This window comes from Ciconia boyciana, chromosome 10 (assembly GCF_034638445.1).
Source record: "Ciconia boyciana chromosome 10, ASM3463844v1, whole genome shotgun sequence".
Classification (NCBI taxonomy): domain Eukaryota; kingdom Metazoa; phylum Chordata; class Aves; order Ciconiiformes; family Ciconiidae; genus Ciconia; species Ciconia boyciana.
The window spans coordinates 28,743,188-28,757,996 of record NC_132943.1 but is presented as its reverse complement, the minus strand read 5'-3'; the positions used below and the strand labels follow the sequence as shown (position 1 = coordinate 28,757,996).

Sequence of the window (14,809 nt, the reverse complement as noted above, 5' to 3'; positions counted from 1 at the left end):
GTGATGTGTGTTTTAAGCACAGAGCACTAAACTAAACATTTTGATGCTGTAAAAATTATCCCATAACCTACTATAGCTGGTGAAAAGTTCAGCTACTGAATATCTTTGATTGCTTTGGGGCTCTGTTTAAAGTCATTGCCATCTGTGAGTACATAAGCAGCATGACTTATTTAAAGCACACAAACACTTGCTTCCTCATCAAGCAATTACTCTGCATTCTACAGCAGCCTTATACTGTAAGCATTCTTCACCGCCTCAGTACTATTCCTCAGTTTTCTTGGAAGTCTGGGAAAATAAATAACTTCATATTTCCCATTCTGAACAAAGTGGAAAAAACTCCAGATCCTGAATTCTTATCCAATGATTTAAACCCAACTGTTGCAGAGCATCACTTTTGGCCAATGTTTACAATAATGCCATTTGAAAAGTGAACTATCACAAAACAGCCACCACATGGGTATTTTATTAGACCCATCTTATTCTGCCATTATTCAGGTGCTGATGAGTGTCAGCTGTTGCCTAGAAAAAGTTTTTTTTTTTTTAATGGAGACTAGCAGTCTGTGAACCTTGACACTGGTTAATTGGTAGCAATCTGATACGATTTCTTCTGGTTTTTTTGTAGTGAATGATTAAACAAAAATACATCTAAAGTAATGCCAATGAAGAAATGTTTTGAAATTTTTCAATTGCTTAGCCAAGTGAACATTTTTTGGTAGAACATTCAGTTATATTACTATCATGGTTCAATCATTACTTGCTTCAGAGTTATTATCAAGAGATATTTAAAGGAACTGCACAATTGGGTACTCACTCAGCATTTGGATCTGTAGTGCTATGAACCTGCTCTCCCACTGCCTGCATCGCCTTGGATTAGGGAAAGCTGAATGGTCTGAATTAAGCAACTTGAAATAGTTCTCCAATATTGTACTCGTCTCCACTTGCCGCTGGTCAGAACTGCTGATTAGAAGGATATGGACAACTTCTGTCAGGCACTTCAGAGTCAGCTCTGCCTTCCTGCTCACTTCCTCAGGGTTCCTGTCATCCCAGTTGTCACAGTCTGCTAAAACACGCATCAAGACTTCTATGGTGGCAGGAGATACTGCTTGAAGAGCATTCCTCTGAAACCCATGGGGGGAAAAAAGTGATTAAGGAAAAAATAATAAAAATTAAATAAATAAAACCAAACCTTTTCAAACCAGCAGTTTCTATCCAAGTTACCTGAATCATGCAACATGCATTATTATGTCTGTTAATGCCCTGTAATTGTTAAATAAATACAAAACATTCTACTTTGATTATACTGATGGCCACAGATGAAATGCATCCCATCTTGTTCCTTTAACTAGGCTTTCTTTTTCAAAGAGAATACTTATAGGAAAAAGGAAATATAATTTAAATGCATGTTATAAAATTCTTATAATTAGCCTTGATAAACTGCTAGCTCTAGGTAAAGCTTCACTTGATTTTCATTTTAGATCATGAGATTCATGATACTTTAAAATTTTTGAAAATAACATAATAATTAGCAAATATTTGTCTGGGCCCTGAGTGCATTTCCCTCACCTCTCTTCCTGGGGGTCTGACTTCATAGGCTCAGGGCCACCTTAAATCTGGGGCAGGAGCCCAGCCTCATAGAGAGCTTTGAGAACCCTTGTCAGGGACTCCCTGCCTTCTCTAGGGAGCTGCATTCAAGATGCGGCTCTCAACCTTTTACCTGCCTGAGCTATACTGCAGCCATGCCTATGCCTGGCCACGTACTCTCTTGAGCCTGACCCACAGACCTGACTGCCCGGCTTGGCCTTAGACCTGCCTCATCACTATGGATGGGCCTGGCAACCACTGGACTCTTGACGGACCCTAGTTACCATCACTAGACCAAATCCCCAGCCTGATGTGCTGACTAGACTTCCTGGCTTGATCTCAGGCTTCATCACTACAGACTTGTCTAGTGATCTGGGCTTGCTGATCCTGGTTACTACCACCAGACCTGCTCTGATCACCTTGTTGAGGTATGGTGAGACTGCACCTTTTGCCAGTGCGATCAACTGCCTCTGCCTGCCTGGTCATAATGCTCAGCCTCAGCTTGCCTTCCCTGGTGGAGCAGTGCCTGGCTTTGCTGCTCCCTGACAACATTTAAAAACACTCTCTCTTCTGGATCATCAGAAGTAACATTTGCTTGTGACGAGACTAAGTAGCACATTACAGAAGTCAGCCAAGAGTGTGGATATTGGCTTTGCTGATGATGAACACCCTCTTTTCTTCACATTCTTTCAAAGATTTTAAATAGCTTCATTTTAAATAGCTTCCAAGCTATAAAGGCCCTGTGCCTCTTACTGAAACAGCTTACTTCCAACATTGGGAAGTAAACTAGATTAATTTCATGTGTTGATACAAAACTTACATCTTTGCAGGTGGAAAATCCTAATCTAGTTACCCACATTTTTTCCTTATGATATGAAAATACTGCAGTAAGTTCACATGAATGTGTAGTTATTGTAGATAGCAAATTTCTACTGTTATTTGAAAGCAGGACCTAGCTTTTAGCATTTAGATGCTATTGCACAGAATGACCCCAAAATTCATAAGACAAACTTCATAGTCAATAATAAATTATTCTCATTTGTGGGTTATGGGGTATTTATAAGCCTTAAACAATGAACAGGCATTTGGAGGCTTCAGCAGCTGAAAAGGGTTTAGAACATCCTTACCTGACCACCAGCCACAATAGCTCCAAAGAGATGTAGCAGGCAACATTTTAGGCTTTCCTTGAGATGTTCACTTTCTTGAAAGCATTCTGATTGGAGTAAATAAAAAGGAGGAGGATTCCCTACTTTGGTCATATAAATTATACAAAGTTTTTCCTCTCGAAAAACCCACCAACAAATTAAATAATAAAAAAACTCCTCTACTCCTTGTCATCATGCAAATTAAAAAAAAAATTAATTATATAATCTCCACTTTCTTTTACAGAAATCAGACACAAACACATCAATTCCAGCATTATCAAAGTAACACGACAAGACCACATTTATCAGGAATTCACAGGGCCAGACCTTCAGCTTGCATAAAACTTTTCATGCAAGCTGACAGAACTATAGATATACAACAACTGTTGATCTGATCCATAATGTAAAATGAGCCCATTTTGTCCATACTAATAAGAAACAGAAGGACATGCTAACACACAAGCAGTTAGCAAGCATGACAAAGGTTAGAGCAATTTTGGCACAGAAAGTCTAACGCCATATGCAGTGCAGGTAGCTCAGAAAAACAGTCCCTGAGCTTGCTCCCTTTAAGCCAAACTTCCCAGGGAAGCCTGTGCAGGTCTGTAACCTTTCTAGCAGTAGTCTCTTTAAAGACAATCATCCTGCATCTCTTCTCATGCCATATCTGATATAATTAGTTATAAACAGCCTCAGGAACTTGTCGTAGCAATGACCTGGATATTGTTGCTATAGCAGTAACACTACACTCAAAGTAGCTGCAACAAACTACAAAGGATTATTTTATTTGGAATTAACCATTGTAAAACTTCCAATAACTTTGAGATAGAACTGATAATGACTCAGGTTTGTAAAAACTGAGATTTTAAACAAACAATAGAAACTGAAGATGCAAGAATTTTATATTCAATATAACCTTTAAGACAATTATTAATTATTGGCAAGTAAGATTCATGACTATATACTGAATGTATAAGCCTGTTTTAAAAGAAAATTGAATAGGTATTTTTTAAATCTGGTCTTCAGAGGAAACAAAGCTTAGATGATCACACCTTAGTCTTCTAGTCCCATCGCTCCCTTGACTTATAGCGTCTGAATCTTTTGGGGAACCTCAGACAAATTCAAAAGAGCAGTACCTAGCAGACTGTGAATAAATCATTAGGCTGGGTAGACCAAAAAAAGCCTCAAATTAATGCTGCCATGGCAGAATGTCTAAAGCACATGCTCAGCAATTTCTTGTTCTGCCTTTCCTGCCAGTTGGCCAACCAGCAGATGAGTATCTGCCAGCTAATTAGCACACTTTAGCTCAGTCACAGTATATAATATTTAAGGGATTTAGGGGGAACCGGAGTGCAATGCACCGAATGAAGAGGAGAGAACCTGCAGATGACATTCCTCAGTAGCAGCCTTTAGATTGGGTTTCCAGTGCTCTGGCACAAGGATAATGGCATTTTACTGGCATCAGCTCTTTGGTCTTTTTGGCAACTAGCCTATTTTACGTACACAAAGAGGGAATCCCAAGGAACAGGAGGAGTATGTGACTCAAACCTAGAGAAACCAAATTCATAAATGCTATCACTCTAGGGATAGAACCTTTGTTTTTTATTTTCAATTAAAGCTGAGTTAACGGATAGCTGCAAAAAGGGTTGATTTCACTCATAGCATTTCCCTCCAGCATATTCCTGCTGCTTCAGTTCTGTTGGCATTAGCACTTTGGTGTGCTAAACTGACGAACTAGCTGGCCATCCCACCTTCCCAAGATTTAAGTACAGAATATGGCCACATAAGTCCTCCTTTTCCACACAGCCAATCCAGAATGGTAAGAACACATGAATTCTAAAGTAGCCATCATGATATTTAATGACTTAACCAGGGACAAAACAGAGCAGTTTCCCAAACTGCAGTCCAAGGAGAATTTGCTAGCTGGATGGCACAGAGTTTCCTTCTTTCTAGCTGTTAAATCATATTAAGACACAAAAATACACGAACACTTTCCTAAGATTATTTTTCCATGCAACTTATTACAGTTGCTACAGGGATCTTGCGTGCAATCACTATATGTACCCTAATAAATGGGAAAGTTGGCAATTCATGGAACCAACCCTATTAAACCACGTTAGGCACTGAAAGAAAGTCTGAAAAAAAAAAAAGGCTTTCAAAGATGAGTAAGAATGGCAAGATGGTGATGCTCAAAGCAAAAAAACAAGCAAACAAAGCAACCCACTTCATTCAGCCTCATAAAGCAAGTAAGGGGCTTTTACATTTTTCAGGCATTCTTAGGGGAAAGGAACTTTGAATCACTAAGTTCACTCCTCCAAAGATGACTATTTTTAATCATGCTGTTGATAATACTTACGGTAAAAGAAAGGGACAAACTCAACAGTGAGGGAAGCTGGTTTATACTTCTGTCTGCTCTTTTCAACTGTACTAAGGAAACGTCTGCAATTACATTAAAAAAGATACACCAAAGAAATTAGATAAGATACCTTTGTTTATGACTTATTAACTTACGACTTCATAATAGAAAACACTGCCAAAAATCAGGAGTTAACTTTTGCCTACAAGATTTAAAAAAAAGTAAAGTAGTATTTCATCCTGAAAAAATTAATCACAGCTAATCCCATATTTACTCTTCTGCTCCTAGAAATACCTTAACTTTTTACAATATGGTTTAGTTTAAAAAAAAAAAAAAGCCAGCAATCTGTTATTTAGTCCTTGCTTATTATAACTAAGCCACCAACTAGCCTGCCAAATTTCTTAACCATGCAACTTGAAATGGGCACAAAACATTATTATGGGTTCATTATGGAGGGGGGGGGGACACACACTATCAAATTAAAGGGATATAATTCTACTGATACACTTATAAACTTCTTTTCAAAGATGCAACACATCTATATTGTGATCTTCAATAACTTCTTTTGCCCTAATTCAACCAGGTCTGCCTACCTCATTCCTTTGGGCTTCCTTGTTCCACCAGTTTAGAAAAATGGGCCAGTTTTTGAAAGGAGAAAACAATGGAAGGACCTTCATGTTGGTCAGTTACAACCAAACACGTCTTAGTATATCCTCAAATTTAATTTTGTTTTAACTTCCAGATTGCCAGTAAATATATTATAATTTTAAAAAGGTATTTAAACCATACCCAGTTTCAGAAAGCATAACCCTTTTCTGTGGTGTGATTATATCAATTGCCAAATTCTGCACCTTCATTGGTTGTAAATTCACTGATTTTGAGTACTTACACTCTAACTAGTATACCACAAGAGGTGCTGGCATTACCTACACTAAATCTGAAAACAGCAAGCCATATGTGAGAACTGGTGTCAATTCATGCTCTGTCCTAGAAAAGGGGAATTCTCATGTTGCACAAAAATACCAGAAGTTGTGATCCTTACATGCTCCTTAAAACTTTATGCACAATGATTCAAGCTGTTACTGAGAATACTACCTTTTGTTTCCATAACAGCCTCATGAAAACTGCAGTCCATGCAGTATTATGGCATACTGCAGGTTTTGAGCTACGAAGAAACCCCAGCAGCCAAGGTAGACAGCTCACGTGATCTCCACTCTGTTTGCACAGAGTTGAACGACTGACTTGCTGCACAAATGCAAGTCACAGAGCTAGCACAAATGCTGTGCTACCTCTACAGAATGTATGCTGTGAGAACGGACACAAGGTTTTACAAGACTAGGTAACATAAGATATGAACTCTCTATGCCTTTAGTTATTTGCATGCACAGGTCCAATATTTGGTGCACATCAAAATGGTCCTGTTAGAAATAAAACTGACCTAAAGGAAAAGCAGCTCTGAATGATAGCAGCAAGGAGCAAACAACAACTTCAGCCCTTGTACGCACAGCAGAAAAACACATTAACTATACAAGACTATGTACATTTAACATTATTGTAATTAATTTGAGGCTATTAAAGGAGAACTGTACATGAAAAAGATCTCACAGAAATTTATCGGAGGTATCTGAAGAGCCAGTCATAGCAGATAAAGTGAATCACTAGCAGTTTCAAAGAACAGGGCCTGTGCCACAGTTTTCTTTGTGATTACTCCAGGAACTGGGGAATCAGAGTCTAACTATGATGCTGAAACCCACAGAGCAGATTTCTCTAGACTTTATGCAACTTAATAATGAAACAAACCCACATCTTCAGTTTCCTTTTATTTTACGTGTGTGTTGTTTAGTCTGGAGAAAAGGAGGCTCAGGGGAGACCTTATCACTCTCTACAACTACCCGAAAGGAGGTTGTAGTGAGGTGGGGGTCGGTCTCTTCTCCCAGGTAACGAGCAATAGGACAAGAGGAAATGGCCTCAAGTTGCACCAAGGGAGGTTTAGATTGGATATTAGTAAAAATTTCTTCACTGAAAGGGTTGTCAAGCATTGGAACAGGCTGCCCAGGAATGTGGTGGAGTCAACCATCCCTGGATGTAGTTAAAAGACGTGTAGATATGGTGCTTCGGGACATGGTTTAGTGGTGGACTTGGCAGTGCTAGGTTAATGGCTGGACTTGATGATCTTAAAGGTCTTTTCCAACCTAAATGATTCTATGATAGAAATTAAGCATCTCGGAAAGCCCATTTCCTGGCTCTGTACACTTCCCACCTTTCAAAAAGCCTCACAACTCAGCTTCCCACTGAATGGAACAGGATATATTAGTACTCTGACACCTTTGGTGGCAATGAAGTTCAGTTGCAAGCACACCTGCTTCATGATGTTAATTTTGGTAGAAAAACTATTTCATTAATGCTATTCTAAAGAGTGTATCTTTGGGGGGGAAAAAAAAACTGAAGCACCGTGTCAAGTGCTCAAGGCTATCAATTCTAATAGTTGTAAAATGAAACAGCAGAAGAATATACATGTAACTACTTTTTATTTTAGTTTGACATCAAGCAGCAGTAGTTCTGTCAGAAACTTTACATATTGTTTATGTAAAGTTATCATAAACCACAGTATTTATAATCCTGTCCTAGTCCACACATACCCTGCAATTCGCTGCCTCCAGTTTCGATATGGATCGTAAAGACTTTCACAAAAAGCCAATGCATGTCTCACAAATTCTTCTATGGGGGTCTGATCTGCCACTTCTTTTTCTTTTGTTTTGCTTTTCAACTGAGGAAAAAAAGGAAGCCGTGGTCAGAATATTTCTAGAAGTCGAAAATTACTCTTGATCTCTTCCAGAACAGTTCTGAGCCCACAAATTGTTCCCCACACAACACTATTATTGAAAAAACAGATCACAGAAGCAGGAGCAGGAAGTATCAGATGGCAAAAATAACACATGAGAATTGTTAACCACGTACCTGTTGAATGTATAACGTAGTCATGGTGATAACATGATTAATGTATGAACACATCCCAATCTCCTCCACATTAGCCAAATTTCTATGAAGACAACATAAAAACCACAGAAATGTACACAGTGTACCATTTGAGGCTAGTTCAAACAATGTTTGTTTTAGCATTTTGTCTATAATCATGCAAAAGTATATCAGCATTTCAAAAATACTCTCCAGAAGACTGCACGTACTCAAGTGTTTATTTCTGTCACAGTAACAGAGCTCACAAGTTTTCTTCTAACAAGAAGGAAAAGAAAGGTCCGGGTCACCCTGCTGTAGGCCAATTCTATCTGGAATTTGGGGTTTCAGAGGTTAAGCAGATTCCCAGGACATTCTAAATAGAAAGCTCAGAAATGGTATCTGATAACAAAGACAATAACTTCCATTTCTCCCATATTACTAGCACATACACTTCCTAAAACTTTAGCAAACATATTACCTAGAAGCATTTATTCACTTTAAATTCTCCCAATGAAAACAAACATCTAATACATTATTTTAGAACATAAATAAATCAACAGCAACAAAGAAATAGCATGCATGTATTATTTCTCAGTCTTGAAGACAAGTCACAAAGATCAGATACCAGAGTGATGACATAAGGAGAACTTTTCAGCAATTAAATAAGACTGAGAACAGTTTGTAATTCAGAAACACATTACCACCATCTACTCAGGTTATATTTAATATTCTGGGATACTTAAACACTGCCCTACAGCCCTTTGTATTGTTTCAGGGGTAAGGAGAGTCAAAGGACTCAAAAGCTACTTCAAATACTCCTCAGAAAAGGAAATTCCCTATTATATTTTATCCTCTTCTTCCCTTAATGCAGTTTACAATAGAAGACTGAAGAAATAGTGAGGACTGGATCCCTAACAGCAGTTTATTCACCTGCTTCAAAAGCATTACAAAATAAGGCATCAGTTTCAGAAGGGAGCCAGTTGCATTAATAGTGTAATAAGTCAGTTTCCTAAGCTGTTTATGGAATTATAAGCATGTTAAGAATGTGAAACAGTTCTTCCTGTACAATTCTCTCTCATTATTTCATATCCAATATTTCACATCCAAGTTATTTCATATCCAATACCTGTTCGAGTGTGCTTTTTCTTTTAAAAGTATTTCTTATACCAGGTACACCATATCTTGAATTCCCATAGATATATTTTATGTAATTACAAGGAATTTAGTGTTTAATTCCCTTCTATTCCATTTCTCATGGAAAATATTAATGCTAAGATGATTGCATTGCTCCCCCCTCTCTCTCTTATTCCCTCTTCTTTTATTTTGAAGATTGTGAGAAGTGGCATTTCTCTGTTTCTACTGGAAAGTGTCAAATCACCTTGTACCGGGCATTAGAATCTATATTTATAGGCTGCATCAAGATTTCTTAAACAAAACAATAACCTTGCTGAGGTAACAATCAAAACAAATACCTGCAAAGGATGATAAAGAACTTCACAAGTAAAAGTGACAGAGCCTGCTGCTGCTCTTCTAGTCCATCTGACAATTTCTGGACACACTGCAGCAGCTGGAGCCTGAGGACCTGAAGAATGTTATCAGGAAGCAGTGATATTCCTGGAGGAATGTCATCCACCCTAAAGAGAAAAACCACACACGAAGTTGTTAATCACGCAAATGACATAATACCAATCGATTTCAATGTGCTCATGTAGTGTTCCAATAAACCTCTGTAAGAAAGGTTACTGAACTGCTGGCTCACAAACACTTTCTAATGAACCACAAAGAAATGCCTGGTGGCAATTTGCCAGCTTGAGCTTCCTTTTCCCCAGCAATGAACTGCATTGAAAAAAAAAGTGTTAAAAAAAATCATTAAGTGGATTCCTAAATGCTCCTCCATGCAATGATCTGCCTTAATTGCCACAGAGAATTTGCATGATCTTCAGCAGGTAAATGGGTGGCCTGGAAACTCCCTAAATAAGGAAAGGGATGGCCACAATGAAATGAAACATGAAAACTAAACACAAGGGGAACATTTTCAACTTTCTACCGAAGTCTAAAAGTGTCCAAATAAATGAGATGCCAATTATTAAATAGTTATTGAAGCCTAGGTGGTATTCATACACAGTGAACCTCATGTCTTTCTTACATGAATTATAAAAAGCCATGCAAAATAAGATTAAATACAAAAAGAAAGCTGTACACAATAAGATTTAAAAAAGGAAGACCTGAAAATCAGGGTCTCAATGTACAGGAAAGGGAGATCTCAAAAATCCATCTGACTCTTGGCACACTGATTTTGCATGAAAACTTGACCCAACCTTATTAGTTGCTGGATATCATTAAGCCAGCAAATAGGTTTGTTCTGATATCTAATTATTTTTAGGAGACAAAAAGAGACTGTTGTGTTGGTGTTAAATGTAACAACTCTACGAAGGCCAGACATGGCCCTGAAGAACATTAGGTACTCTTACCTATTGTTTTTGCTAAACTGAAACATTTTTAGAAATACACCAGTGAGAACCAAAAGAAGAAGGGGGGGGGGGAATAAATCACAAATAAAACCAGTAGCTAAGCCAATGCTCCAGGAACAGCCATATAAAAACCCATTTCAGCAACAGTATAGAAATATATAGATATGTCAGAACATTCTCTGGGATGAAGACTGTTTATCCACTGTTGCACATGCCAAAGGGAGTTTGCCTTTGGCATCAGCTGTTTACCCTGACATGTTCTCTATGAAGTCTACACAGGAAAGGGAAGACACAGGCAAGAGCCTTACAGCTTACAAAAGCCTTTAACATGGTCAAAGCCAGGGGGAAAATTACAGCAAACAAAAAACTCAGCTAGCTTAAAAGCTCACTGACATTTGCATACATACATCTGTGTAAGAATAAGCATCAAGGTGTGGAGAAATGCAATGACTGACACTAACCACTGTGATACCGATTATTTGAGGGAAACGGGGAACAATACATTGTTTAGCTTCTAAAGTTGAAAAGGAAGCCTATATAGAAGGGAAAAACTTGAGACCCAATTTAGTAAAACAACTGGACAGGTGTGAGTGACAGCAAGCTCCCATATCCTAGAAAACAAGTGTTAACCTATATGTATACAGAGGACCAAATACCGTTCAGTCCCTTGCCTCTGTGAAGAGTTCTGCAATTTGCTTTTCAGATCGTGGGATTCAGAATCTCAAGGGATTCAGAAAGTTTTAACACAACCTTTATAGGGCCTAGGCTCTAAACTGATAGAGACACTAACCACAAAACTGAGAGCAACTGCTTTTTTCCAACACAACTGCTTAATTTCTGTGATAGCAGCTTCACCCCTCAAGATGCCAGCAGATCCATACTGCCTGGGACTATAAGCATGGCTCCTCATAATCTGATAATTCACCATCTCTGCATTAGAAGACCATAATTTTTGACAGCTGAAATCATATATCCAGAAGTATTTCCCTAAAATGGCCAACAAGTCTTTTTCAGTAAGATCATAAAACGCTTTACAAGAGAGCAAACAGCATACCCTTCATGCCTCATGTCCCAAAGAATGTTTTCTCTGCCAGAGCTGCCTGTCTGTGCTATTGCACAACCCATGAGAATTTACTGCCTTATGCAAGTCTGGCACAAGAAATACTAATCAGGATTACTCAAACTGAATATACTATAGAGTACATATATAAATATAAATATTTATAAATACTCAAACTTCTTTTCACCCCAGAGCAAACTATTACTATATCACCACAAAAATCTAAAAGTTAAATTTGTGGACACGTAGTATCCATTTTTTCCCAACAAGACTAGCTGTGTAAACTAAGTATTCCAAAAGGAAGGGGGGGGGGGGGACGGGGGGGGGGACAGGACACACGACAGAAATAAAAAATTATACCTTAAATGACATTCTTATTTGACTGCTGGTACCCTACCTCAAAAATACGAGAAAGACCTTGACACATTTGGGTTCTTTATATTTATAATTTTCTTGCATTACATTAACATGGCTATGCAGCAATATAAACTGCCATCTCAGGTGTACGAAAGGAAGTTAAACTAGTCTCTAAATTGTATTCACCTATTACAGCTCAAACTCACACACTGGGACTTTAACCTCTCCTCTGCCAGTGGTAAGCACTTTGGAACAAAGTACTGTAGAAAACCAGGCTTTACTTTTCAACAACCATGAAACCATGTAATCAGCATTCCTATCATGAATTCCTGCATCATTTTTATGTGGGTTTGAAGTCAGTAAGTTAACAAAGTACAGTTTCTATGGTACTTTGCATGAGCTTCCTTTAAGCTGCTTTGCTCAAGATCATGCAAACCACAAGCAGAAAAAGAGCATGATAACGCTCTGGAGGCCTTTGTTGTTTCTGAAGTATTAAACCAAATAATTCCTCTCCTTCGAAGAGGAGAAAAAACCTCCCACCAGCTGGTAAATATTTTATCCTTTTCACAGTAAATACATATGAGATGAATAAATGTTTTCAGGGAAAGAATAGACAGGTGCACTAATCTTTTGTGCCCAAAGCCGTCAGCATAGCTATTTTCACCTTTTCAGTAAAATCATTGAAAACACCATTAATGAACCATTTCACTTAAAAATATAGGGTAGATGCACAAAGATGGAGGTAGAACTGAAGCTGTATAAGCCTATAAGCTGCATAAGTGTATAAGCTCTACTTATACAGTCAAATCATACCACTGGATACACTCTTCCTCTATATTTAGAGATTTGTTAATTTTGCATTAGGTAGCATCTTTCAGATTTCCAAAGCAGCTTTCAGGAAATTATATATTTTAATTTACAGAAGAAATACTCTTTATGAGTTAAATCAGAAGTGATGGCACCAATTAAGAGCCTTTCTTTCAGGAAAAAAAAAACCAAACCACTAATAGTTTCATTACATTTCTCAAGTGGTGTTTTCTTGGATGCTAAAAAAACCAACACATATGTTTTACATTGACACAAAACTTCATGCCTGTCTTCCAAAAGGTTAGTTTTGCCCAGCAATCTGTACAAGCTTTATTCTCCCTACACAGTTTCTCATTATTTCCCAGCATTTGCCCTTCAGTACATAAGGTCTTCCAGGCATATAGCTGTAAAGCACACCAAGATTTATATAAGAGAAAAAAAAAGTATTAGTCCACTCACTTTCTCATTTTCACTAGCATCATATATTATTTCCAAGACCAAAAGACAGAATTAGTTATTTAATAAGCAGCTCCACTAAAAAAAGTTGAGTCCACAGGGTCCTATGGCCCTAAGAGAAGAGTCACTGGAAACCAGCATTTGGTGGTTCCACACTGACCTACTTGTTTTTTTGCAGGATCAGTAGTATCAGTTCCACAATGTAAATGCCTGCAAAATAAATTGACAAACCCCAGAAAGATGCCACTTTTCACTTACATGATTATCTCACAAATGCAAATAAAGGCAGAAACTGCAATTCTTTGTTAATTCTAGTATCTGCCCTCAAACACTGTAATTTTTAATCCAGCCATCAAAGCACAGGAATGATCTGCCTTCATCTCTATGTTGTTTTGATACGTTTTCTCTGCATCTGTTACATAAATGAGTCTAAATCCACATAGGCCTATTCTTCCAGACTAAATCACTAGTCCTGTCATTAACCTCAGAAAAATACACTATTTTTATGCTCACAAAGCCATCATTTAGCACAACGAGGATGCTGCTATTGTTCTGCACAACTAGCTTCATGTTCGTTTATCTTGTTATGTTACTGTAAAAAAAACCACACCAAAAAGCATGAACACATAAACCAAAAAACACTTAAAAAACCCAAAGTATCAAGATATTCTTCTCTTCCACTGCTCTGATTTCAATATTAAATAGTATGTTAATGATAACCTGTGTCAAAGGATAAACTTTTTTCCTTAACTAAATACAGCAAGATGCATTTTTCACACTGCAAAGAAAACAGATCTTCTGAAAGAGCACAGAATTAATTTGAAGGTCTTGCTTATTAGTAATTGCACTATGTATTTTGCATTCATATAGGCATTATAAGGAAAATTTTAATACAAAGAGCCAAGAAGCCCAGTTTTTATCCACTGAGATCCAGTTGCAGCATTCTTCATTTCCTTGTAACAGTACAGGCTATCACTTACACTTCAAACAGGATCTGATCCAAAGCCCATTAAAGAATTTCCATTGATTTCAACAGGGCTTGGACTGCAGCCATCATGCAGGGAGAGCCATTCTCTGCATTCAAACACCACTAGCAGTATCAGCTACAATAGTGACACCAGTTCTCATGTTTTCTGAATCCTGTAACATTTGTTTTTTCTTAAAACCCTTAGAGTTCATGCAAGCATCTCAAAAGCAAGAGAAAACATCCAGTGCCTAAGTTTCTATTCCTCATTTGCAAAGTTAGTCTTGAAAACACAATCCTTAGAACACAGCAGACAAATTCAAAATACTAAATATGGAACTCTGACATTAGACTTCAATACCACCTCATGATTATATCTGAGAACTTGGGGTCAGCAACATGAGTGAAGTCAGCAATACTCTTGCCCTGAACTGCAGTCTTCACGGATGCAAAGAAATCACTTTAAAGTCTATCATTTGTGCGTATTTTAATTTTTAAAAGGTTTTCAGCTAAGATATCCAAATCTTTCATTAAGCATTTCATCTCATCCTTAATCTTAAAGCAAGCCCTGAAATAAAATTACAAAACTCTTTACCTACATCTCACTTATCTTCAGTCACTGCTGATACAGATACCAAGCACTAATACTGACTAACACCA

General features: G+C 37.7%; 1 protein-coding gene across 7 annotated transcripts in view; it reads right to left on the bottom strand.

Annotated features, from left to right (window-relative positions):
• The window catches only part of NBEAL1 (neurobeachin like 1), a 93,816-nt gene that overhangs the window by 59,547 nt on the left and 19,460 nt on the right, over nucleotides 1–14,809 (bottom strand). For 6 of the 7 annotated variants that reach the window (XR_012044310.1, XR_012044309.1, XR_012044308.1 and 3 more), the window contains 6 exons: nucleotides 9,507–9,668; nucleotides 8,038–8,119; nucleotides 7,719–7,846; nucleotides 5,080–5,162; nucleotides 2,709–2,794; nucleotides 812–1,118 (listed from right to left, as the gene is read on the bottom strand). Coding sequence is in view for 3 of the 7 variants with exons in the window: in XM_072874317.1 (XP_072730418.1) it covers nucleotides 812–1,118; nucleotides 2,709–2,794; nucleotides 5,080–5,162; nucleotides 7,719–7,846; nucleotides 8,038–8,119; nucleotides 9,507–9,668 (848 nt within the window). In the remaining 4 variants the exon portion in view is untranslated. Of the gene's footprint in view, nucleotides 1–811; nucleotides 1,119–2,708; nucleotides 2,795–5,079; nucleotides 5,163–7,718; nucleotides 7,847–8,037; nucleotides 8,120–9,506; nucleotides 9,669–14,809 lie in introns of those variants that run through there. The other variant, XM_072874319.1, reaches the window with a different exon arrangement.